Here is a 27,083-nt window from a genome sequence, read left to right as displayed (position 1 = left end):
TATATTGCAAAGGGAAAAGAAATACCAGCTCCATCCATGAAGATGAGGCGGGTTTCATTTTATAATTTTCACTATGCCGAAGGGCTCCACTAATCCTTCCATGAGCGATAGCCTTGATGTTCACCAAGTTTTGGTGCAGTCTCTTCCTGTCATGCTGAAGCTTTAACGTGTAATTCACCTTCAGTCCATGGCACTGGAAAAAGCAGTTTAATCATCAACAGATAAGTGTTACAGGTTGTTGGGCAGGTTTTTATCCTTCCTTTTTGAGCAAAATCACTTGGGATGATTTATCTTTACTTATTCAAAAGCTCTAACTACCCCAAAGAGAGGATGACCACAGACATTTCCCCTAAAGTGATGCAGCAATGGCTGTCTAGCAGTTACTTAGCAGCAATTCAGTCCTGGTGATGCAAGAGTGATTTTAGGGGTGTCACATCTATTAAAATGTCTAATTTAAAGTCTGAGGATGAGCTCAGCGGAGCTTTAGATTTCCTATTCTGTGATTTGGACTGATTTTTTGATGTTACAGATTAAATAATAAGGAGGGAAAAAAGTCATTTTTTTGTTATCTCTATGGTCTAGAATACTAGCAAAAGGTATAGAAAAGGTGTTTAATGGGCTTTCTGTGTAAATAATGCATTAGACCTTGCCATGGTCTTTGAAGGTGGCTTTATCAACTGAGATTGCTTAAATGATGAAATGCTAGTAATTGTTGTTTTAAAGATAACCCCTTCTTGTAACATTCGAGACTCTCAAAATTCAAGTTTAAACCGGGCGAAGCTGGATTTTGAATTCTTTCAAGCCGTTTCTTTTTCACAGGAGAAAATACAAGAAACAGAAAAAGAAAACAAAACAAAAAACATTGCCACATCAGGGGAAGCCAAATGATAGATTATTATCTTGTTTGTTAACGAAAGGGTAAGGGGTAAGGGTAAGGAAGATGTAGAAGTTCAGTGAAAAAGCAAGTTCTAAAACGCATACAGAGACTTCCCTGGTGGTCCAGTGGTTACGACTTCGCCTTGCAATGCAGGGGATGCGGGTTCGATCCCTGGTGGCGGAGCTAAGATCCCACAGGCCTTGCGGCCAAAAAAACCAAAACATAAAACAGAAGCAATATTGTAACAAATTCAATAAAGACTTTAAAAATGGCCCACATCAAGGGCTTCCCTGGTGGCGCAGTGATTGAGGGTCCGCCTGCCGATGCAGGGGACACGGGTTCGTGCCCCGGTCCGGGAAGATCCCACATGCCGCGGAGCGGCTGGGCCCGTGAGCCATGGCCGCTGAGCCTGCGCGTCCGGAGCCTGTGCTCCGCAACGGCAGAGGCCACGACAGTGAGAGGCCCGCGTACCACACACACACACACAAAAATGGTCCACATCAAAAAAATCTTAAAACAGGTACAAAGTGACTCCTTTTTAAAAAATGTATATAAACTTGCTTTGGGAGTCAGTACATCCAAATATTAATTTGAGTTATCCGTCAGTGCCCTCTATTTTCTCTTTTACACTTTTTCCTGAATTTTCTGCAGCGAACCTGCATGCCTTTCTTATTAGAGAACAACGACAAATGCTATTTTTAAAAGTAAAGAAATGTCCAGCCGCCGTGGAACCAGTCTGTAGGGGTGTGTGAGCCCCGCCCAGATCCAGTGTGTGGGGAAGTAGAGAGAGACGGGGTCGACGCTGTCTGGTGTGAGTTCCTGCAAATCTGGAGCGATCGGTATTTCAGAATATTCAGTGAGGCTTTATATCTACCCGACTCACCAGAGTCTCGTGCTTTATCTCAGTTGTTCCAAGTATGTAAATAGCTCCAGAAACTGGTCTCGTGCGCCAGGGTCTCTTGGGACCCCTGAGACCAGAAACACTGAAGCCTGGCTGTCCACATAACTGTCTCCAGCAGCGGCTCCCTAACCGACCAAGTGTGAGAAGGCACATTTGCCAAGCGTCTGGAGCTCTCTTTCCATTTTAATTTAGGGAAACATACAATACATGATTTTTAGATTATGTAATTTAAAATACTTGTTTTCTTAATCTTAATTTTATTTACCTTTCAGTGGTGTGAGTAGTATTTTGTGGAACATTTTAAAACAAGCCTTACTGATTAAATTTGAAAAAAAATCTCAGTGCAAAAGATTTGGCCATATTTTTTTCTCTTTTTACGACTAGAATTATTACCTCAGGAATATATATCAGAATGAATATTTCTAAACTGCATTTCTCAAACTTGAATGGACACTTTGCCCACAGGGCTTTGTGCTTGCACATCTCGGGTTGCAGTAGAACTGAATTTTCTTTATAATTGTTTCTCTACTTAACTTTATAAGGAAACACATGTCCAAACTGAGGATAGCCCCATTTTAAGTTTCAACATGGTTTGGGTTTTACAGCATCCAAGATTTTCCTAACGACGCATCTCTTTTTTTCATTCCTTTTCTTTTTTGGTCTTAAAACACGCTCTTTTGGCTGGTTCAGTAAGTTGTTCCTGCCAACCAGTTGCTTTTATGATAATTGACAGCGTAGCTGATTTTTGGAACCTTGGGATCTAAAAAGGCATTTTAGCTCAGACGTGGGACCGGCAGAGCCAAGCTACTTGCAGAGTGAGAGAGGCAGCTGAGCTGGCCTCGGACCCGGGTCTGTGCCTGGGCAGTGACGGCGGGCGGGCGTCTGCTCAGACCCCTTCCTGCTCCTGTCACGTCCTCTCTTGAGCTACTGGGCGCCGCTTCTGGAGGGGGCTGGTGAGAGACCTCCTGTCTGCTGAAGTGGCGTCGAGTGGTGGCCCAGAAACCCACCGCTGCTTAAATACTGACGACTGGCCGAAGAGACACAAAATACTTGAACCAGATAAGCGCCGGTGAGTTTATACTTCAAAGGAAAAGAGCACATGAAAAAGAACATTCCACATTTAGCACATTTAATAGAATGAGCGGATTGTAAATTGTCTGAGTCCCCCTCAAACGACCTCCATTCTCTGAAGCCGCTGGGGCGTCTCCCCAGGTTTCATCTCAGCATCAGGAATAGAGAACAGTCTCCCCAGATTGCCAGATGCTTATACTCCTTTGCTTTCCTACAAAAGTACAAATGTTTCAGAGTACAAGGGCCCCTGTCTGCTGTCTCCCTTCTGCTGGTGCTTCTGGGAACCGCTGCTCTGCAGGAGGTGGCTCTCGGACGCACAGAACCCCGGCGACGCGGGCAGCTCGCCAGCAGCAGCAGAAGCACGCCCTTCCAGCACCAGCTGAAGTTTTGCACCGAAACTACCCTCGGCACAGAGATGCCCCCAAAGCAGCGTTTGACCCCCCAGCAGTCAGCTTTTGCTTGTTGGTTTGAAATCTTTGACATCGAACTTCGTTACATGCTGTTTGAACATTTACTACTGATAGAGAAGCAAAGTGTGTCTTCTCTTCATTCCTTTTTATGAAGCCTTTTCTTCTGTTGCTGGGAAAGGAACCTGAATCCATACCAAATGACATTGAACTGAGTGCCCTCTCTGCCTTAGAAATAAATTACAGGATTCATCTTTGCTGCGAGGACATCGTTGACATTCGTGAAACTAATTAAGAATACCCGAACGGGGATCGGGGTCTCTGTGTTTACACTTCAAAGGTATTTTCATAGGCACCAAACTGTAAAACACATACACCCCAAGAGTAAGCAGAGTTTTATAATTTCACGGTTGGCCGTAGTAAGCTTGTTTCTTGGTGGCAGGATCCTGGTAGGCAGCCATGGGGGCTGCTGCTTGTGGCGTCTGGCTGGCCGCGGGGATGCAGAACACCCTAGTTCACACTTCACCTTAAACCAGCTCTCGTGGACCTTCCCAGGGACCTACGTGTCTTCCTTCCACCTACAGAGTCGGCAGCCACGGGCTTCCTTCCTGTTGTCTGCACTCTGTTGCCCATCCAGGTGGGGAATCGGATGCTGGTCCCCTGTGTACATGCGAGACAGCTTCGTTCGTAAGCCAGAGCATCAGTTACATGGTCTTTTCTGAATTATGTTTTGTTATTTCCCTAATGTTATTTAACCTTCATGGAACTTATTCTGCTTTTGCCAAGTCTTTCCATTGGATAAATATCTCCATAACCTATTGCTTCACTTTGGCAACAGAATTGTTGCAATTTGTGGGCAAAATTGAGCAAAGGCCTAACTCGTTTTTTTTTTCTCTCTGTAAAATGTCCAATGTTGTTAGCTTTTCTTGTCCTAAACAAAGGCACTGACTTACTCTCTGTTCTGGTAGTGCCTTGTATCTGTCATTATTGAGCAGAGATTTGCAGTTAATAGCACCAAACGGAGAAAGACTTGACAGACAGCAGAGACACTGATGCTGGATAAGCCAAGACACAAAGTGCTTGGAGTTGTGCCCACATGTAGGACGTGATCTGTAAGCGAGGAGTACGAGGGTCCTGTGAATTCAAAGTTGTCATTCTTTTCCTTCTGTTTACATAAGCAATATTATAATTCCAAAATTATCAAGCAGCAGAGGTGTAGCTAACCATCCAGGCCTACCTCGTAGGGGCCGAAAGATCCAGAGGCTAGCAGGGCTCCGGAGGGGGACCAACTACGCAGGAATCCAGTTATTTTTCCAAAGATCCCTAATACGAAAGGAGACCAAAGGGACTAACGTTTATTGTTCCATTTGGGGCCAGACACACTTCATCTCACTTACTTTTCGTGACAACCTTGCCGTTTATTCACTACGCGCTTTTGTTATGTTTGCTTGTCTTCTTTTTCGGCAGGGTAGGTAGGGTGGCCCTGAGTGAAAGGCTGTGCAAAGAGCTCACGGCGACCATTACTATCTCCCGGTCTACACTGCCTGGCCTGACTCAGGATGTGTTAACAGCTTTCCCTGACTCTTTTCATCCGTCGAGGGCATCAAGGTTTAGCTGCCTTGTCGACACGGTCACGTCCCTGGGAAATGTCGCCCTGCTGGGACTATATCATGATCGTGTTCCTGATCTCCCCCCCAGGTCTCTCCGAGTTCCACGACTCTCTGGGAGCCCAGGGCTGGAGATGAGGCTGCACTGTGGCAAACTAGCTTTGAGCACTGCCAGGGAGTTAGGGGAGGAGAACAAAGGGAGGGAACTGAGGGCAGGAAAAGCCAGCTTTCCAGAGGCCGTGGAGCCCAGAGACGCTGTGAGCAAACTCCCTGTTCCCATGCTTCCTGTGTGGGGTGCAGGGCTTCGTTCTGTAGGTTCTCAATGGTGTTTGTCGCTGCTGGTGGTGGTGCTGGTGGCAGAGGTTTAACCGCTGTATTTCTGGCGTCTCTAAGGCTGCTGGGAGCTCCAGCCCCACTCTGTGTTCTAACCTCCCGTGCCATGCCGCTGCCCCCCTTTACCCTCTGGAATCTTTCCCTCCAGCATGTCTATTTTTGTGTTCCTGATACCTTGCTCTTTTGGCCAGAGGAGCTCCCCCAGAGAGGGTTAATCCGGATCAAGAACCCATTTCGTCTTCCTTTATAAGGTGTGGTTTTGATAGACATTCGTGCTCCGAGTGAAGCAGCAAGCCTGGCTCTCATGTCCTGCGGGATGAGGGGTCCGTGTGGAGCTCACAGACCAGTGCCTGCTTATTCCAATCCGCCAGGAGTCCTGCGTTGCTGTCAGCACTGGGTCTGTTATTCATCGGCTAACTCGCCAGAGGGGACTACCTGCCAGTCCTGTTTCTGAGATGAAGGTTTGATTTCCATGAGATCATAGACTGCCGAGCCACAGGCACCCTGAAGATCACCTAGGAGCTCCTTTATTTTATAGTTCAGGAGACTGTACCCCAGACCTCATGCAGCATCACAATCTGCCCAAAGGCACACGGCCGGCGAGTAGTGGGGTGAGACCAGAACCTGCCCCGGAACGGTCAGCACTCTCTCCCTGTGCCATCGCCCTTCTCACCAAAATGCCCAATCAGTGTCTCAGAACAAACTGACCGCAGATGTTTGTATGTTTATGAGAGCCACTTTTTATTCTGTATTACCTGTTCTCATCTTATTCCTGCTTCTTTGCAAAGAGATTTTTTTCACACCTTCTTCGTAAAAAAAAAAAAAGTGTAATCAATTTTCAACATGTTTCCTGACGAACTTTCATTCCTCGTAATTAATGATGAAAGGCCTGAGATTCAAAAAGATAGCAGAAAAGAAAAGTAATCAAATGTTTGCTTTTCTTTACAGACACTCTGGAAAATAGATCCAGTAAGGGTGACAGGTGAGCGGTATGTTTTTATTTGCCATTTGTGCTTTTCAGTGGTGGTCTTCTCTACGTGCGCTGCAGTGAGTTTGATCATTTTCTTTCTGTTCTGCTTAAATGTAGTGCAGCTAATAGAAAGGGACCAAGCAAGGACGACACGTACTGGAAGGAGATCAATGCAGCCATGGCCTTAACAAATCTCGCACAGGGAAAAGACAAGCTGCAGGGGACCACCAGCTGCATTATCCAGAAGTCGTCCCACATTGCAGAAGTGAAGACGGTCAAAGTGCCCCTGGTTCAGCAGTTTTAAGAGTTTGTCACCTTTCAGATCGATGGCTGTTCTTCACATCAGTGTTTTTTCATAAACCCTCATCCTAGGGGCTGGAGCAGCAGTGAAGATGACTCCTTTTCAAGCCTCTTCCTATTTTTAATCGTCCTAAATATATCATTTAGTTGCTTCTATAAAAGACGTATAAATTATAAGACCTCACTTTAATCAAAAATATTAACTTATTTTATGTTACTCCAAGTATGCATAAAATGTCTGCATTGCTATTACAGTAAGTGCCTTGCTTTCCCGAAAATAAGCTGCAACGTGGGCATAGTAGAGCAGCTGTGCCTCAAAATGACAACACCACAATGCTCATGAGACTGTGAGTGCCATTCCAGATGGACCTACCCACGCCAGGACTCAAACCATAATTGCTGAAAGCCCTTGAAATGTATTCACTAATTCACATGTTAAAACTTGGAAATCTGTTCAGCCCAAATGAAGTGTTCCTTTAAAAAAAAAAATTCTGAAGTATTTAAAATTGTTCAGTGTGCTTTGCCGAGGGACAGTGAGAATTTTATGCACGTATCTTGCCTGCATATCTGGTTGGTTACAAACTTCCAAAATAAAAGGTTCAGGGATCACATAATGTGTACATTCAAGAAAAATGGCAATGAACGTGATCAGAAAAGAAGTTTTTAAGCACTGCTGGAAAACACCACAATGCTCTTCAGAATTGATTTGGATTTTCTTTTTCTCAAGTTTTGCCGAAGTTTTCAAAAAGTTTATTATCTAAATAACTCGAAATGTTCCCGTGTAAAACTAAAACTATAGTTTAGGTTTAAAAACATAATCCTGTTTGCGTTAGAGTTCAGTGTTTTTTGTAATGGAAACTGTTTTTCATATGGAATAGCTAAAAACCTCTTATTTGGTCCATTTCAAATTACAGTTGCTGATGGACAACTTATATTGCATTGAGAACAAGGTAATAAAAGAAATGTATCTCGATGTGAATATACATACACACACAAAATTGATTTTTAAATTTAAAACATATGGGAAACAAAACATTGAACAGTCTCTGACTTTTGCCAAATAGGACATTAAGGTGAAATCATGTATTAAAAGAAAGAACATTTTGTTTCTAAATTAGACTATCATGGAGTGAGAATAATCAATATCAAGAAAGATCTTTTTCAATCAAACGTTAATATTCTAATCAGCTTGGGGAGGCTTGAAATTTGAATAAACCGTAGGGATGCCAAATATAACAGAATATTTGTGCTCAGAGAAGTAAAAAGGATTTGTCTCTTTTATGGCGGGATGTTTTTTCTGAGTATGTAACCTATTTTATAAATTTTTTTTGAAACTGGAAAGCGTTTTTGTGAGTGTGAATGACAGCCAACAGTGCAGCCACGTGGTGACATTTTTCTTTATTTTGCAAAATGCTTTTAAACCAGAGGCTGCTCTAGTTGATACATGGACAGTATCAGTCTTGATACACATTGTAGGACACTTTTTCATGTAACATAACATTTGGGGATTGGGTTTATTTAGTGTAATGAAAATAATTTGATATTAAGATATTTTGTACATATATATATTTTTACTTTGTTTTCTAAATTGCTGTTTGCAGTAAGAGTAAGTGCAAAGCAAGATATGTAAGTTATGACTGTATGATCAGATGAAGTATGAGTTCTTCTGGTTTACAAGATCCTTAAATAGTTACAGATCCATGATAAAACTTTGGAATCTTTATAAAACAATTTTTCGAAAATGTGATCATGTCAGTGAAAACTAAGGACAAGTACTTCACTCTTTTTCATACTATTATAAGTTATTCTGGTATTAAATATTTTAATAAAATTGTTTTTGTTTTTACATATTTCAGTTAGATGAATGGATGCTGGTTGTTTTTTAATTTGAATTAGTCATAATTCATTTTTACCATCTTTTCAAAAAGAATCAACAGATTTGTTCTATGTTATAAACCATGGATGACAAGCCAGTATAGGACAGCTCTTCACATGATTTTCTTTAAATACCAAAGCTTGGAGTCTGGCCTATAAACACATCAAGGCGATTTGACAATTAGCACATCCTGGCATAATAGCTCCAATTGCAATTACTTTTACTTTACTTTTGCTGCTTTCACATTTTCTGGAAATCAAAGTCCCCCCGACCTTTAAAAGCATCTTCAACAATGCTGAGTCAGCTGCTGAGACTCTAACTCATAATTTATGTTGTAGAGAAATAGAATTACCTCTATTCTTTGTTTTGCCATATGTAATCATTTTAATAAATTTAATAACTGCCAGGAGTTCTTGACAGATTTAAAATAAAAGTTAATTTCTAGACCTCAATGATCATATGAATTTTGTTTTCCTTTGAGAGCTGACCAGGTGGAGAGGGCAGTAGAACACAAGGGTCCATTATATGCCATAATTCTCCTTAGGTTGGTCAGGGATATGATATCGGGGCACTGCATTTGTATTAGGGTTGAATTTCATCACCTTAGACCACCAACCCACCCTTTAAGAGCCGAGGAAAAGTAGGATGCTAACGGTTAAAATACATAACTTTAGAATGAAGATTTTCATTAAAAACCTTCCAGTAGCTAATACAATACGCATTATTACTGGGTGCTGTGCACTGGAGAGAACCTTGGCTTTGAGGCTAAGCAGATGTACGTTTGCATCCCAGCTCTGCCACTCACTACTGTAGGGTCCAGACTCAGTCACTCTCAGCTTCAGTTTCTTCACCTGCAAAGTGAGAGTAATGAGTTATACCCTGTAGACTTTGCTGCAGGGTTCAGAGATAATATACAATATATAAAGTGCCTACCACAGTGCTTGGCATTTAATAGGTGCCCAATAAATGGAAGGTATTATCACATAATTTTAATTCCCTTATATAGGGTTTATGTGCAAGAAAGTAGAAATATAAATGGAATATGAGATGTGGGTAGTTTAATAAAGAGCCTTGAGAAAGGAAAGCTGTCTGATGTGAAAGATTGCAGTGAAATGGTAAAAGTTGGTATCAGAATTAGAACGTCAAGAAAGATCATTTCATTGTCATTAGTCTGAAACTCCTGGAGAAAAGCTTGAAGTAGAACAAAGGTAGGGAAGAACAGACGTGCCCGCAGAAGACGCAGCATGTGCGATGCCTTCGTTCCGAACAGCAAGAACTGCTTTCCCCTCTTTTTGTCCTGCTTGATCCTGTTCAGGATGACTAAGAACTCAAGCTGCTGTCTGTACTCTGCCTGCTCCAAGTAGCAATGTTTAGCAAACAGTGGCAACGGCCGTGGTCTGCTTTTAAACTCATCCAGCTCGAAGGCATCACATCGTGCAAATAAACACAGAAAATAAGAGCAAGCGCGCAGACTCTTGCGTCTGGGGCCGCTTAGGTCGGCCACGCCCTGGAAGGCAGTGCGGGGTGGCGTAGAGCTTGGGCCCGCGCAGCCTGGCTGGGCCTCTTCACTTCTGAGTGACTTTGGGGAGTAAGCATAAGGCTTCTGTACCCAGTGTTTGCATCTATAAAATTTGATCTATGAAATTTACCTACTCCAAAGGTCTGTTATGAGGATGAAGTAAGACAGTGGATAGAAAAGTGCTTTGCCAACTGCATGGTACTGTACAACTGTTAACGATTATTAATGAGTTCCAGATGACTCGGAAAGGCCTAATATCCCATAATTTTTGGCAGAATAAATTGTGGTTTCCGTGACGCATAGAGGACCCCTAGATTTTGAAGACTTGTTATGTGCCCCCACCTTTGGGCCTTCTTGAGTACAGAGTCTTTTGGTCCTGCGCTTCTTCATAACAGTTATGATCAGAATTAGGTCATTGATTGTCACACTGCAGGGACAGAGTCCTGACTTCACCGCTTCCTAGCTTTGAGACCCATCCTAGAGACGAACTAAAAATTTGGTTTGGTTGGTGTGTGCATTGGCCATAATGAACTTTTTTTTAAGGTGAGAAAAACAGATTTCTGAGTTTGGAAAAACAAGCTGATGTGTTGTTACATCTTTACACAGATGACTCCATGGAAATTCATCCCATGTAAAGATTGTCTCAGTAAGTCTTCTGAAACAAATCTCAGCCCAAGTTTCCAGTTTCTGGAAACCTGATCTGCAGTGAGCCTGATTCATGACTTCTAAAGAAAACTTTTTAATTCATGTTTTAAAACATTATAAATGTAGCTTGTGCTAGTTGTAGAGACACTGAAGCAGTACAGAGGGACACAGATAAAAAGCCCCATGCCCTATCTCTCCACGATCCCAATCCCACGTCCCAAAGATAACCATGGTTCACAACGTCTTGTGTATGCTTCCAGAAACTCTATGTACATACAACCTTGTGCTTTTTCATCTTGTACTTGGTACTATATTCCTACTGCTGTGCAACATTTTTTACACTCCATCCTATGTGTGTGTACATATACAGTATATATACATATATACTATATGTAGCTTTCCTTATTTTAAATGATTGCATAGGATTTTGGTTCAGGTTATTAAATGTATCCAACAAATACCCCTATGGACTTAAGAGTTATTTCCAATTTTTACTTATTACAAACTAGTGCTATTCAAAGTGCTGTTTCACATCGAGATAAGGAGCTTTCGTCCAAATACAAATCAATATACTGTTTTCTTAATCAAGAAATTCTTTCTATGAGAAAAGATTGTCACCTGAACTCACAGTGCTCCTAGAAGTATAGCTGAATTACATCCTGGCCCCTGATCTCCCAGCAGACCAATAACAAGCCATCTGTAGATTATCACTGCTGTGCAGACCGTGTTTCAGTAGCACTGTTATAAATACTGATGCAGTGAACCTTCTTGTGTGTATATGTCTTCAGCCACTTATATGTCTGTGGAAGTAATGTGTCGAATGATAGGTACGTTAAACATTTTGATGGATGTTGACAAATTACCATTTTAAAGTTTTACCATTTTACACTTCTAACAGTAGGGTGTGAGTGTCTGTTTTCTTCCAATTGGTCAAAACACTGAATATTACTAAACTTTTCAATACTTGACAATGTGGTAAATAAAAAATGATATCTCAGCGTTGTCTTAAATTATACTTTTTAAAGATGAGTGATATTGTGCATAAGCTTATTGGCCTTTGGTATTTCTATTCAGTGAACTGCCTGTTTATATCTGTCTGTCTGGTTTCCCTCCCTCCCTTCCTTCCTTCCTCCCTCCGTCCGTCCGTCCCTCCCTCCCTTCCTTCCTTCCTTCCTTCCTTTCTTCCATTTGTTAGTGATTTGTATGGGCTCTTTGCAAATCTAAAACTTCTAAATCTAAAATACCTTATCTATAATACAGGTTGCAAATATTTTCCCAGTTTTTAGTATATTTTTTACTTCCCTTATAATATTTTTAAAATTCAGAACTTAAACATCACATGTGCATATACACAGGATGTATAAGAGGTACTACATGTATTCGGTCATCACAGAAGCAGTGTAGCTCTAGAGCCAGAATGCTGAGGTTCAAATTCTATCTCTTCTGCTTACTAGCCCTACAATCTTAGACAAGACACTTAACCTCAGTTTCCTCATCTTTAATATGAATCATAATAATACTTACTTCCTAGTGCTGTGAGATTAAATTAGTTATTATATACAAGAGCACTTACAACAATAGTACCTGGTACATAGTTAGTGCCTAGATTGTAAAAAGATTCACCCAATTTTCTATTAGATTTTTGGTTCACTTTTTTCTTTTTTTTTATTAGTTATCTAGTTTATACATATTAGTGTATACATGTCAATCCCAATCTCCCAATTCATCCCACCACCACCACCACCCGCCCCGCTTTCCCCCACCGGTGTCCATACGTTTGTTCTCTACATCTGTGTCTCTATTTCTGCCTTGCAAACTGGTTCGCCTGTACCATTTTTCTAGGTTCCACATATATTCGTTAATATGCGATATTTGCTTTTCTCTTTCTGACTTAATTCACTCTGTATGACAGTCTCTAGGTCCATCCACATCTCTACAAATGACTGAATTTCATTCCTTTCTATGGCTGAGTAATATTGCATTGTATATATGTGCCACATCTTCTTTAACCATTTATCTGTCGATGAGCATTTACGTTCCTTCCATGACCTGGCTATTGTAAATAGAGCTGCAATGAACATTGTGGTACATGACTCTTTTTGAATTTCGGTTTTCTCAGGGTATATGCCCAGTAGTGGGATTGCTGGGTCATATGGTAGCTCTATTTGTAGTTTTTTGAGGAACCTCCATACTGTTCTCCATAGTGGCTGTACCAGTTCACATTCCCACCAGCAGTGCAGGAGAGTTCCCTTTTCTCCACACCCTCTCCAGCATTTATTGTTTCTAGATTTTTTGATGACGGCCATTCTGACTGGTGTGAGGTGATACCTCATGTAGTTATGATTTGCATTTCTCTAATGATTAGTGATGTTGAGCATCCTTTCATGTGTTTGTTGGCAGTCTGTATATCTTCTTTGGAGAAATGTCTATTTAGGTCTTCTGCCCATTTGTGGATTGGGTTGTTTGTTTTTTTGTTATTGAGCTGCATGAGCTGCTTGTAAATTTTGGAGATTAATCCTTTGTCAGTTGCTTCATTTGCAAATATTTTCTCCCTTTCTGAGGGTTGTCTTTTCATCTTGTTTGTGGTTTCCTTTGCTGTGCAAAAGCTTTGCAGTTTCATGAGGTCCCATTTGTTTATTTTTGTTTGTATTTCCATTTCTCCAGGAGGTGGGTCAAAAAGGATCTTGCTGTGATTTATGTCATAGAGTGTTCTGCCTATGTTTTCCTCTCAGAGTTTGATAGTTTCTGGCCTTACATTTAGGTCTTTAATCCATTTTGAGTTTGTTTTTGTGTATGGTGTTAGGGAGTGTTCTAATTTCATTCTTTTACATGTAGCTGTCCAGTTTTCCCAGCACCACTTATTGAAGAGGCTGTCTTTTCTCCACTGTATATTCTTGGCTACTTTATCAAAAATAAGGGGACCATATGTGCATGGGTTTCTCTCTGGGCTTTCTATCCTGTTCCATTGATCTATATTTCTGTTTTTGTGCCCGTACTATATTCTCTTGATAACTGTAGCTTCGTAGTATAGTCTGAAGTCCGGGAGCCTGATTCCTCCAGCTCCGTTTTTCTTTCTCAAGATTGCTTTGGCTATTTGGTGTCTTTTGTGTTTCCATACAAATTGTGAAATCTTTTTTATTGTAGTTCTGTGAAAAATGCCCTTGGTAGTTTGATAGGGATTGCATTGAATCTGTAGATTGCTTCAGGTAGTATAGTCATTTTCACAATGTTTATTCTTCCAATCCAAGAACATGGTGTATCTCTCCATCTGTTTGTATCAGCTTTAATTTCTTTCATCAGTGTCTTATAGTTTTCTGCATACAGGTCTTTTGTCTCCTTAGGTAAGTTTATTCCTAGGTATTTTATTCTTTTTGTTGCAGTGGTAAATGGGAGTGTTTCCTTAATTTCTCTTTCAGAGTTTTCATTATTAATGTATAGGAATGCAAAAGATTTCTGTGCATTAATTTTGTATCTTGCTACTTTACCAAATTCATTGATTAGCTCTAGTAGTCTTCTGGTAGCACCTTTGGAATTCTCTATGTATAGTATCATGTCATCTGCAAACAGTGACAGCTTTACTTCTTCTTTTCCGATTTGGATTCCTTTTATTTCTCTTTCTTCTCTGATTGCTGTGGCTAAAACTTCCAAAACTGTTTTAGTAACAGTGGTGCGAGTGGACAACCTTGACTTGTTCTGATCTTAGTGGAAATGGTTTCAGTTTTTCACCACTGAGAACGATGTTGGTGGTGTGTTTGTCATATATGGCCTTTATTATGTTGAGGTAAGTTCCCTCTATGCCTACTTTCTGGAGGGTTTTTATCATAAATGGGTGTTGAATTTTGTCAAAAGCTTTTTCTGAATCTATTGAGAAGATCATATGGTTTTTCTCCTTCAGTTTGTTAATATGGTTTATCACATCTATTGATTTACATATATTGAAGAATCCTTGCATTCCTCTGGGATAAACCCCACTTGATCATGGTGTATGATTCTTTTAATGTGCTGTTGGATTCTGTTTGCTAGTATTTTGTTGAGGATTTTTGCATCTATGTTCATCAGTGATATTGGCTTGTAGTTTTCTTTCTTTGTGATATCTTTGTCTGGTTTTGGTATCAGGGTGATGGTGGCCTCATAGAATGAGTTTGGGAGTATTCCTCCCTCTGCTGTATTTTGGAAGACTTTGAGAAGGATAGGTGTTAGCTCTTCTCTAAATGTTTGATAGAGTTCGCCTGTGAAGCCATCTGGCCCTGGGCTTTTGTTTGTTGGAAGATTTTTAATCACAGTCTCAATTTCAGTGCTTGTGACTGGTCTGTTTATATTTTCTATTTCTTCCTGGTTAAGTCTCGGAAGGTTGTGGTTTTCTAAGAATTTGTCCATTTCTTCCAGGTTGTCTATTTTATTGGCTATAGTTGCTTGTAGTAATATCTCATGATCCTTTGTATTTCTGCAGTGTCAGTTGTTACCTTTCCTTTTTCATTTCTAATTCTATTGATTTGAGTCTTCTCTCTTTTATTCTTGATGAGTCTGGCTAATGGTGTGTCAATTTTGTTTATCTTCTCAAAGAACCAGGTTTTAGTTTTATTGATCTTTGTTATCATTTCCTTCATTTCTTTTTCATTTATTTCTGATCTAATCTTTATGATTTCTTTCCTTCTGCTAACATTGGGGGTTTTTTTGTTGATGTTCTTCTTTCTCTAATTGCTTTAGGTGCAAGGTTAGGTTGTTTATTTGAGGTTTTTCTTGTTTCTTGAGGTAGGATTGTATTGCTATAAACTTCCCTCTTAGAACTGCTTTTGCTACATCCCATAGGTTTTGGGTCATCGTGTTTTCATTGTCATTTGTTTCTAGGTAGTTTTTGATTTCTTCAGTGATCTCTTCGTTATTAAGTAGTCCCATTTGTTTATTTTTGTTTTTATTTCCATTTCTCTAGGAGGTGAGTCAAAAAAGATCTTGCTGTGATTTATGTCAAAGAGTGTTCTTCCTATGTTTTCCTGTAAGAGTTCTACAGTGTCCCGCCTTACATTTAGGTCTTTAATCCATTTTGAGTTTATGTTTGTGTATGGTATTAGGGAGTGTTCTAATTTCATTCTTTGACATGTAGCTGCCCAGTTTTCCCAGCACTACTTATTGAAGAGACTATCTTTTCTCCATTGTGTATCCTTGTCTTCTTTGTCATAGATTAGTTGACCATAGGTGTGTGGGTTTATCTCTGGGCTTTCTGCCTGTTCCATTGATCTATATTTATGTTTTTGTGCCAGTACCATATTGTCTTGATTACTGTAGCTTCATAGTATAGTCTGAAGTCTTGGAGTCTGATTCCTCCAGCTCTGTTTTCTTTCCCTCAAGACTGCTTTGGCTTCTCAGGGTCTTTTGTGTCTCCATACAAATTTTAAGATTTTTTGTTCTAGTTCTGTAAAAAATGGCATTGGTAATTTGATAGGGATTGCATTGAATCTGTAGATTGCTTTGTGTAGTATAGTCATTTTCACAATATTGATTCTTCCAATCTAAGAACAAGGTATATCTCTCCATCTGTTTGTGTCATCTTTGATTTCTTTCATCAGTGTCTTATAGATTTGTGAGTACAGGTCTTTTACCTACTTAGGTAGGTTTAGTCCTAGGTATTTTATTCTTTTTGTTGCAATGGAGAATGGGATTGTTTCCTTAATTTCTCATTCCGATCTTTCATCATTAGTGTATAGGAATGCAAGAGATTTCTGTGCAATAATTTTGTATCCTGAAATTTTACCAAATTCATCGATTAGCTCTAGTAGTTTTCTGGTGACAACTTTAGGATTATCTGTGTATAGTATATTGTCATCTGCAAACAGTCACAGTTTTACTTCTTCTTTTCCAATTTGTATTCCTTTTATTATTTTTTTTTATCTGATTGCCGTGGCTAGGAATTCCAAAACTATGTTGAATAAGAATGGCAAGAGTAGAAATCCTTGTCTTGTACCTGGTCTTAGAGAAAATGCTTTCAGTTTTTCACCATTGAGAACGATGTTGGCTGTGGGTTTGTCATATGGGCTTTATTATGTTGAGGTAGGTTCTGCCTATGCCCACTTTCTGGAGTTTTTATCATAAATGGGTGTTGAATTTTGTCAAAAGCTTTTTCTGCATCTATTGAGATGATCGTATGGTTTCTATTCTTCAGTTTGTTAATATGGTGTATCACATTGATTGATTTGCATATATTGAAGAATCCTTGCATCCCTGGGATAAATCCCACTTGATCATGGTGTATGATCCTTTTAATGTGTTGTTGGATTCTGTTTGCTAGTACTCTTTTGAGGTTTTTGCATCTATATTCATCAGTGATATTGGTCTTTAATTTTCCCTTTTTTGTAGTATCTTTGTCTGATTTTGGTATCAGGGTGATTGTGGCCTCATAGAATAAGCTTGGGATTGTTCCTCCCTCTGCATTTTTTTTGGAAAAGTTTGAGAAGAATAGGTGTTAGCTCTTCTCTAAATGTTGGATAGAATTCATCTGTGAAGCCATCTGGTCCTGGACTTTTGTTTGTTGGAAGATTTTTCATCACAGTTTCAATTTCATTACTTGTGATTGGTCTGTTTATAGTTTCTGTTTCTTCCTGGTTCAGTCTTGGAAGCTTATGCCTTTCTAAGAATTTGTCCGTTTCTTCCAGGTTGTCCATTTTATTGGCATAGAGTTGCTTGTAGTAGTCTCTTAGGATGCTTTGTATTTCTGCGGTATCCATTGTAACTTCTCCTTTTTCATTTCTAATTTTATTGATTTCATTACTCTCCCTCTTTCTTAATGAGTCTGGCTAAAGGTTTATCAATTTTGTTTATCTTCTCAAAGAACCAGTTTTAAATTCATTGATCTTTGGTATTGTTTTCTTTGTTTCTGTTTCATTTATTTCTTCTCTGATCTTTATGACTTTTTCCCTTCTACTAAGTTTGGGTTTTGTTTGTTCTTCTTTCTCTAGTCCCTTTAGGTGTAAGTTTTGATTGTTTATTTCAGATTTTTCTTGTTTCTTGAGGTAGGGTTGCATTGCTATAAACTTCCCTCATGGAACTGCTTTGGCTGCATCCCATAGGTTTTGGATCATCGTATTTTCATTGTCATTTGTCTCTAGGTATTTTTTGATTTCCTCTTTGATTTCATCAATGATCTCTTGGTTATTTAGTACCGCATTGTTTAGCCTCCATGTGTTTGTGTTTTTTATGTTTTTTTTTCCCTGTAATTGATTTCTAATTTCATAGCATGGTGGTCAAGATGCTTGATATGATTTAAATTTTCTTAAATTTACTGAGGCTTGATTTGTGACCCGTGATGTGATCTATCCTGGAGAATGTTCCATGTGCACCTGAGAAGAAAGTGTAATCTGCTGTTTTTGGATGGAGTGTCCTATAAATATCAATTAAATCTATCTGGTCTATTGTGTCATTTAAAGCTTGTGTTTCCTTATTAATTTTCTGTTATAGCTGTTAGCATTTGCCTTATGTACTGAGGACCTCCTATCTTGAGTGCATATATATTTATAATTGTTATATCTTCTTCTTGGATTGATCCCTTGGTCATTATGTAGTGTCCTTCCTTGTCTCTTGTAACATTATTTTAAAGTCTATTTTATCTGGTACGAGTATTGCTACTCCAGCTTTGATTTCCATTTGCATGGTATATCTTTTTCTGTCCCCTCACTTTCAGTCTGTATGTGTCCCTAGGTCTGAAGTGGCTCTCTTGTAAACAGCATATATATGGGTCTTGTTTTTGTATCCATTCAGTGAGCCTTCGTCTTTTGGTTGGAGCGTTTAATCCATTCACATTTAAGGTAATTGTCGATATGTATGTTCCTATTACCTTTTTCTTAATTGTTTTGGGTTTTTTTTTTTTTTTTTTTGGTAGGTCTTTTTCTTCTCTTGTGTTTCCCACTTAGAGAATTTCCTTTAGCATTTGTTGTAGAACTGGTTTGGTGGTACTGAATTCTCTTAGCTTTTGCTTGTCTGTAAAGCTTTTGACTTCTCTGTCGAATCTGAATGAGATCCTTGCCGGGTAGAGTAATCTTGGTTTTAGGTTCTTCCCTTTCATCACTTTACATATATGGTGCTACTCCCTTCTGGCTTGTAGAGTTTCTGCTGAGAAATCAGCTATTAACCATATGGGAGTTCCTTTATATGTTATTTGTTGTTTTTCCCTTGTTGCTTTTAATAATTTTTCTGTGTCTTTAATTCTTGTCAATTTGATTACTATGTGTCTCGGTGTGTTTCTCCTTGGCATTATTCTGCCTGGCGCACTCTGCACTTCCTGGACTTGGATGGCTATTTCCTTTCCCATGTTAGGGAAGTTTTCGACTATAATGTCTTCAATTTTTTCTTCAGGTCCTTTCTCTCTCTCTTCTCCTTCTGGGCCCCCTATAATGCGAATGTTGGTGTGTTTAATGTTGTCCAGAGGTCTCTTAGCTGTCTTCATTTCTTTTCATTCCTTTTTCTTTATTCTGTTCCATGGCAGTGATTTCCACCATTCTGTCTTCCCAGTCATTTATCCATTGTTCTATCTCAGTTACTCTGCTATTCATTCCTTCTAGTGTATTTTTCATTTTATTTATTGTATTGTTCATCTCTGTTTGTTTGTTCTGTAATTTTTCTAGGTCTTTGTTAAACATTTCTTTTTTTTGACATTTTAAATGTAGTTTTTAAAAAACATCTTTATTGAAGTATAATTGCTTTATAATGTTGTGTTAGTTTCTGCTGTATAACAAAGTGGATCAGCTATACGTATACATATATCCCCATATCCCCTCCCTCTTGTGCCTTCCTCCCACCCTCCATATCCCACCCGTCTAGGTGGTCACAAAGTACCCTGTGCTATGTGGCTGCTTCCCACTAGCTATCTATTTTACATTTGGTAGTGTATATATGTCAGGGCTACTCTCTCACTTCGCCCCAGCTTACCCTTCCCCCTCCCCATGTCCTCAAGTCCATTCTCTATGTCTGTGTCTTTATTCTTCTCCTGCCCCTAGGTTCATTAGAACCAATTTTTTTTTTTTTTAGATTCCTTATATATATGTTTGCATATGGTATTTGTTTTCCTGTTAAACATTTCTTGTATCTTTTTGATCTCTGCCTCCCTTCTTTAACCGAGGTCCTGGACCATCTTCAGTATCATTATTCTGAATTCTTTTTTTGGAAGGTTGCCTATCTCTACTTCATTTAGTTGTTTTTCTGGTGTTTTATCTTGTTCGTTTATCTGGTACATAGTCCTCTGCATTTTCATTTTGTCTATCTTTCTCTGAATGTGGTTTCTGTTCCACAGGCTGCAGGATTGTAGTTCTTCTTGCTTCTGCTATCTGCCCTCTGGTGGATGAGTCTATTTAAGAGGCTTGTGCAAGCTTCCTGACGGGAGGGACTGGTGGTGAGTAGAGCTGTGTGTTGCTCTGCTGGGCAGAGCTCAGTAAAACTTTAATTCTCTTGTCTACTAATGGGTGGGGCTGAGTTCCCTCCCTGTTGGTTGTCTGGCCTGAGGTGACCCAGCACTGGAGCCTACAGGCTCTTTGATGGGGCTAACGATGGACTCTGGGAGGGCTCACGCAAAGGAGTGCTTCCCAGAACTTCTGCTGCCAGTGTCCTTGTCCCCATGGTGAGCCACAGCCACCCCCTGCCTCTGCAGGAGACGCTCCAACACTAGCAGGTAGGTGTGGTTCAGTCTCCTTTGGGGTCACTGCTCCTTCCCCCTGGGTCCCGACGCACACACTACTTTGTGTGTGCCCTCCACAAGTGGAGTCTCTGTTTCCCCCAGTCCTATTGCAGTCCTTCAATCAAATCCCACTAGCCTTCAAAGTCTGATTCTCTGGGAATTCCTCCTCCCGTTGCCAGACCCTGAGGTTGGGAAGCCTGACGTGGGGCTCAGAACCTTCACTCCAGTGGGTGGGCTTCTGTGGTATAAGTGTTCTCCAATCTGTGAGTCACCCACCCACCAGTTATGGGATTTGATTTTATTGTGATTCTGCCCCTCCTACCATCTCATCGTGGCTTCTCCTTTGTCTGGATGTGGGGTATCTTTTTGGTGAGTTCCAGTGTCTTCCTCCAAACTCTGGAACTCCACACTCCCATACTCTGGAAGCCTCCCTTTGGATGTGCTGCATCGCCCCTTCCGTGCAGGTCCTTTTGGTTCATTTTTGTATGTTTAAGTCTTGGCCATTTATTTTGGCATTAAACCTGAGCTGGGCATTCCTAAAAATTAAATACTTATGTATAAATCTAACAAAATATGTACAAGATCTCTATGAGGAAAACCACAAAACTCTGATGAACAAAATCAAAGATCAAAGAAGAACTAAAAAAATTGTTCCATGTTAATGGTTGGAAAGACTCAATATTGTCAAGATGTCAGTTCTTCCCACTTTGATGTATAGATTCAATGCAATCCCCAGCAAAATCTCACCAAGTTGTGGATGTCAACAAACTGATTCTAAAGTTTACATGTAGAGGCAAAAGTTCCAGAATAGCCAACAATATTGAAGAAGAACACAGTGGGAAGATTGATACTACCTGACTCCATGACTTGCTATAAAGCTCCATCAGGGCAGTGTGGTGCTGATTAAAGAACAGACAAATTCAACAGTGCAACAGAATAGAGAGCCCAGAAATAGACTCACACAAATACAGCTAACTGATATTTGACAAAGTAGCAAAGGCAATATAATGGAGAAAAGATAGTCTTTTCAACAAATTGTGCTAGAATAACTGGACATCCACATGCGAAAGAAAAAAAAGAATCTAGACACAGTCCTTTCACTAATACACAAAAATTAATTCAAAATGGATCACAGATCCATTTACATAAAACGTAAAACTACAGAACTCCTAGAAGATAACACAGGAGAAAACCTTGATGATCTTGGGTATGGTGATGACTTTTTAGATACATCAACAAAGGCATAATACGTGAAAGAAACAATTGATAAACTGTGCTTCATTAAAATGAAAAACTTCTGAAACACAATGCCAAGAGAATAAGACAAGCCACAGACTGGGAGAAAGTATTTGCAAACAACACATGTGATAAAGGTCTCTTATCCAAAGTATACAGAGAACTCTTAAATTCAATAAGAAAACAAGGGGGCTTCTGTGGTGGCGCAGTGGTTGAGAGCCTGCCTGCCGATGCAGGGGACACGGGTTCGTGCCCCGGTCCGGGAAGATCCCACATGCCGCGGAGCGGCTAGGCCCGTGAGCCATGGCTGCTGAGCCTGCGCGTCCGGAGCCTGTGCTCCGCAACGGGAGAGGCCACAGCAGTGAGAGGGCCGTGTACTGCCAAAAAAAAAAAAAAAAAAGAAAACAACCTGATTTTAAAATGGGCCAAAGATCTTAACAGACACCTCACTAAAGAAGATATACTGATGGCAAATGAGCATATTGAAAGATGCTTCACATCATATGTTATCAGAGAAATGCAAATTAAAACCACAATGAGATGCCACTACACACCTATCAGAATGGTCAAAACCAGAACACTGACACCACCAAATGCTGGTGCGGATGGGGAGCAACAGGAACTCTCATCCATTGCTGGCGGGAATGCAAAATGGTGCAGCCACTCCGGAAGAGAGTTGGGCGGTTCCTTGCAAAACTAAACATACTCTTACCACATGAACCAGTAATCATGCTCCTTGGTATTTATCCAAAGGAGTTGAAACCTTGTCCACACAAAAACCTGCACATGGATGTTTACAGCAGCTTTATTCACAACTGCCCAAACTTGGAAGCAACCAAGACATCTTTTAGTAATTTAATAGATAAATAACCTGTGGCATAACCAGACAATGGAATATGATTCAGCACTAAAAGCAAATGAACCATCAAGCTACGAAAAGACCTGCAAGAACCTTAGATGCGTGTCTAAGTGAGAGAAGCCAACCTGAAAAGGCTGCACACTGTGTGGTTCCTACTGTATGACACTCAGGGAGAAGCAAGACTATGGAGACAGAATAAAGATCAGAGGTTTCCAGGGGTTCAGGGATAGGGCAGGATGAGCAGGTAGGGCACAGATGACTTTTTAGGGCATGATACCATAGTGATGGATACATATCACTATACATTTGTCCAAACCTATAGAATGTACAACACCAAGAGTGAACCCTAATGTAATCTATGCACCTTGGGTGATAATGATGTAGGTTCATTGTAGGTTCGTCAATTGTAGGTTCATCAGTTGTAACCAATGTACCACTATGGTGGAGGATGTTAAAAATAGGGGAGGCTATGCATGTGTGGGGGGCAGGGAGAATATCGGCAATCTCTGTACCTTCCCCTCAGTTTTGCTGTGAACTTAAAAGTGCTCTGAAAAGATAAAGTCTTAATTTAAATAAATAAATAAGTGAACTAGATATCTAGCTCTCCCCCAAAATACCCCCACTCCTGCAAAAGAAAATCTAGCTGTTGTCTCAAAACTATTTACTAGATAATCCACTAATCTAAATATTTGCTTCTCAACTCTTTATTCAGTCTTTTACTACAGTAGTGAGTATAGAATCCTTCATTACTATTCTTTTTTCTCAGAATTTTCCTGGCTCTTACCTCATCTTAACTTTGTTTTTGTTTTTGTTTTGTTTTGTTTCTTTTGCGTTACGCGGGCCTCTCACTGTTGTGGCCCCTCCCGTTGCAGAGCACAGGCTCCAGACGTGTAGGCTCAGCGGCCATGGCTCATGGGCCCAGCCACTCCACGGCATGTGGGATCTTCCCAAACTGGGGCACGAACCCATGTCCCCTGCATCGGCAGGCAGACTCTTAACCACTGCGCCACCAGGGAAGCCCCATCTTAACTTTTAAAGATATACATGGTGAATTATTTTATCAGATCCCCCCACCAATTGTGTTGGTATTTGTTGATCGCAGGAAAATATAGATGAATTTACACTTTGCAATATTGAATTTTATTGTCCAATTTTCTTCTTTCATTTGTTTTTTTTTTAAAATTAATTAATTAATTAATTTTTGGCTGTGTTGGGTCTTCGTTGCTGTGCGCAGGCTTTCTCTAGTTGCGGCGAGAGGGGGCTACCCTTCATTGCGGTGCATGGGCTTCTCATTGAGGTGGCTTCTCTTGTTGTGGAGCATGGGCTCTAGGCATGCGGGCTCAGTAGTTGTGGCTTGCGGGCTCTAGAGTGCAGGTTCAGTATTTGTGGCACACGGGCTTAGTTGTGGGATCGTCATGTGGGATCGTCCCGGACCAGGGCTTGAACCCGTGTCCCCTGTATTGGCAGGTGGATTCTTAACCATTCTTAACCAGAAGGAAGTCCCTTTTCTTTCATTTGATTCTCAACAACTGTATTTTTCTTCATATGTCTTATTAATTTATTCACTGGTGTTTATTTTTGTGTTGCAGTGTAAATGGGATTTTTCCATTTTTATGTAATCTTAATTATCATTTGTTTGCAGGCAAACTATTGATTTTTAAATATTATTTCTGTTAGCTAGGCACCTTAATTAGAAAATTTCAAATTAGTTTTCCCGATGTTTCACTTTGATTTCCAGGTATACAATCATATTTTTCCAAACAATAAAAATTTACTGACCCTGATATTTGTACTCTACTTTTCTTAACCTTCTGGCATTGACTAACATTTCCAGAATAATTTTTAATGGTGGGGTGGCAGCCCCCTGGTGTATTTTTTCTTACATGAATGGGATCATTTCTAGTGTTTAAATATTGTATATAATAATATACACTGGGTTGAGATAGTTATTCTTTTTAATATTTTAAGACAATATTCTCTCATTCTTGATTTACTAAAAGATTTTATTATAAATGGATGTTGAATTTTTTCTAAGCATTTTAATTAAATTGTAGCATAGAAAACTTTACAAACCATAGATGTACAATTCAATGAACTTTTACAAAGGGAATATAATTGCATGACCAACACCCAGATCAAGATAAAGAACAGAAAGTATTCCAGAAGCCCCCCTAAAGGTAAATATTTTTATGACTTTTGTCCATTTCTGAAATTTAAACAAATGGAATCACAGAATTACACTGTTGTTTCTGTCTTCTTTTAGTCAATATTGTGTTTGTGAGATTCATCCATCCTGTTGCATATAGCAGCAGTTCACTCTTTTTATTGCTATATACTATTGCACCAATATGTGAATATACCACAAATTATTAATATATCCTACCGATAATAGACATTTGTATTGTTTTCCATTTTGAGGGCCGTGACAAATAATGCTACTATAAGCATTCTTGTACATTTCTTTTGGTAACTTTATATATGTTTTGCTAGGTAGGAGTGAACTTGTTGAGTTATGTTCAGTTTTAGTGGATATTAGCAAACAGTTTTCTATAGTAGCAACACCAGTCTGCATCTCTACAAGCAGGACATCAGAGACCTAGTTGCTCTACAAAGTTTTTGAAGCAAATTGTTTTAAGTATTTTAGCCATTAGGGTAGAGTTGCAGAGGCATCTCATTGTGGTTTGAAGTTGTGTTTTTAATATGAAAATAAAATAATATTAAATATATCAATATTATATGACACTAATATTTAATTTGTGTTTCAATATGTATTGACTATTTGGATATTGCGGAGTGCCTGTTCAAGTTTTTTGCCCATGTTTAAATTGGAATGTCTGTTTTTTCTTAGCGATTTTCAAGTGTTCTTTAACACGTTCCGGATGTGAATACTTTATCAGATATATAAGTGTGTGTAGCAAATATCTTTCAGGAAAAAAAATGTTGTATGATGCTACAACTGAATCTCCTTGAGCATATCTGTTTGTTTATCTTCAATCTGTAGTAGTTCTCATCCAACAGTTGCTTCAGTAGAAACTGCCTGCTCTGGATATTATTTTTATTATTCCTCAATCTGGCTGCTCAATCACCAATTTTTCATTGCATGCTCAACACTTTCTTCAATTAGAAGCCCAGGTCCATCTTAAGCAGTGGAAAGCTTATGATAGGGGGTGGGGCAGACATTTTCAGCCCTTGGGATCAGGAGGTCGCCCAGTGGCAAACTGTCATCCCCTGCTAAGTCGCCCAGAGGCATCCCTTCTGCTCACCAGGCTGCATAATTCTGCAAAAAGTAGGAAGAACCCAGCCAATTGCTCAGGAATCTCACAGCACTTCGAGGGTCAGGACCTCACCCCGTCTAGTTGTCTTCTTCTCGGAGATCTCTGTATGTTCACCAGCCAGGCTTTCTCCATGAGCTAGAGCTTGCCGCTCACCTTGGGGTTCTCCTCTCCAACACTTCAGGTTCTACTCTGGACAGAGGAAACAAAGAAATGACCCCCTCCCTCCCTTCCTCCCCTCCTCTCCCTCCCTCTTTCCTTTCTTTCCCTCTCCCCTTGTCCTCCTCCTGCCTCTCCCCCTCTCCCCTCCAAGGGCCAAGTCCTTGCTCAACCCCATGGCCTCTGACTGGGAACTCAAGCTTAGCCTCCGTGAGGAGCTCATCTGAAGCTGGCAGCAAGAAGCACACTTGGGCTGCCATTTTCCGAATCCCTATTCCTTGAGCTGCACACGTTAAGTACTCTCTGTTGGATCCTCAGTATGAAAAATAAAGCAACTTCCTCTCGTTCGCACGCGCCATTTAAACAGTTTTCTTAAGTTTACGTTGTCAGTATCTATGCTACTTATTCTCTGAAACCGTAACTCCCACAGTTACCGAAATAGGTTGAATGCTGACTGTGAGTCCTTTCATATACTACTTCCTCTTCCTGAGTTCTCTGCTTTGATTTATCTTTTGGTTGGATGGATTTGGTCATTTATTTTCATTCAAAAATGAGCTCATGGGGGCTTCCCTGGTGGCGCAGTGGTTGAGAGTCCGCCTGCCGATGCAGGGGACACGGGTTTGTGACCCGGTCCGGGAAGATCCCACATGCCATGGAGCAGCTGGGCCCGTGAGCCATGGCCGCTGAGCCTGCGCGTCCGGAGCCTGTGCTCCGCAACGGGAGAGGCCACAACAGTGAGAGGCCCGCGTACCGCCAAAAAAAAAAAAAAAAAAAAAAATGAGCTCATGAATGCTGTATTCCCTCAGGTTGAAGCTGTCTTCTGTTCCCTTACACGTTCATGATAACCTAGATAAGAATACTAGTCTGGAGTCTTACTCTTGCCCTTGGAAATCTTGTTATTTCTCCACTACTAAGTGACAAATTGGATATTATCGTGAGGAACTCTGATCCCAGACTCATTTCCCCTGATACATTACTTGTAGGTTTTTTTTTTTTTTGGCCTGAATGCCCGTACACGTCTTTGTTCACACCTAAAGTTGAGTGACTTAATGAGAATGTATTCAATATCTGAAGTATTCTAGAGCATTCTCTGTCTTTTAAATCTCCAAACTGAAATCAAACTTATTTCAGGAAAAAAATCTTAAATCTGAATTATTTCTTTTTTTACTTTTTTAAAAATAGGGAAAAAAGATTCCGTATACTCCCCATAGTTGTCTTTATTTTTATTAATTAATTAATTTATTTATGGCAACACAGCTTGGCTTGTGGCATCTTAGTTCTCCAACCAGGGATTGAACCCAGGCCCTCAGCTGTGAAAGTGCAGAATCCTAACCACTGGACAGCCAGGAACTCCCCCTGAATTATTTCTTAAGTTACCTTTTTCTGTTATCGT

General features: G+C 40.1%; 1 protein-coding gene across 2 annotated transcripts in view; it reads left to right on the top strand.

Annotated features, from left to right (window-relative positions):
• The window catches only part of MKX (mohawk homeobox), an 85,470-nt gene that overhangs the window by 52,131 nt on the left and 6,256 nt on the right, over positions 1–27,083 (top strand). The window contains exons 5-6 of one of the 2 annotated variants that reach the window (XM_004278647.3): positions 6,145–6,178; positions 6,284–11,320. The exons of the other annotated variant lie outside the window; for it this stretch is intronic. Of the exons in view, the coding sequence (XP_004278695.2) occupies positions 6,145–6,178; positions 6,284–6,470 (221 nt within the window). The 3' untranslated portion in view covers positions 6,471–11,320. Of the gene's footprint in view, positions 1–6,144; positions 6,179–6,283; positions 11,321–27,083 lie in introns of those variants that run through there. 2 annotated transcript variants of the gene reach the window in all.

This window comes from Orcinus orca, chromosome 2 (assembly GCF_937001465.1).
Source record: "Orcinus orca chromosome 2, mOrcOrc1.1, whole genome shotgun sequence".
Classification (NCBI taxonomy): domain Eukaryota; kingdom Metazoa; phylum Chordata; class Mammalia; order Artiodactyla; family Delphinidae; genus Orcinus; species Orcinus orca.
This window is presented reverse-complemented; position numbering and strand designations above follow the sequence as displayed.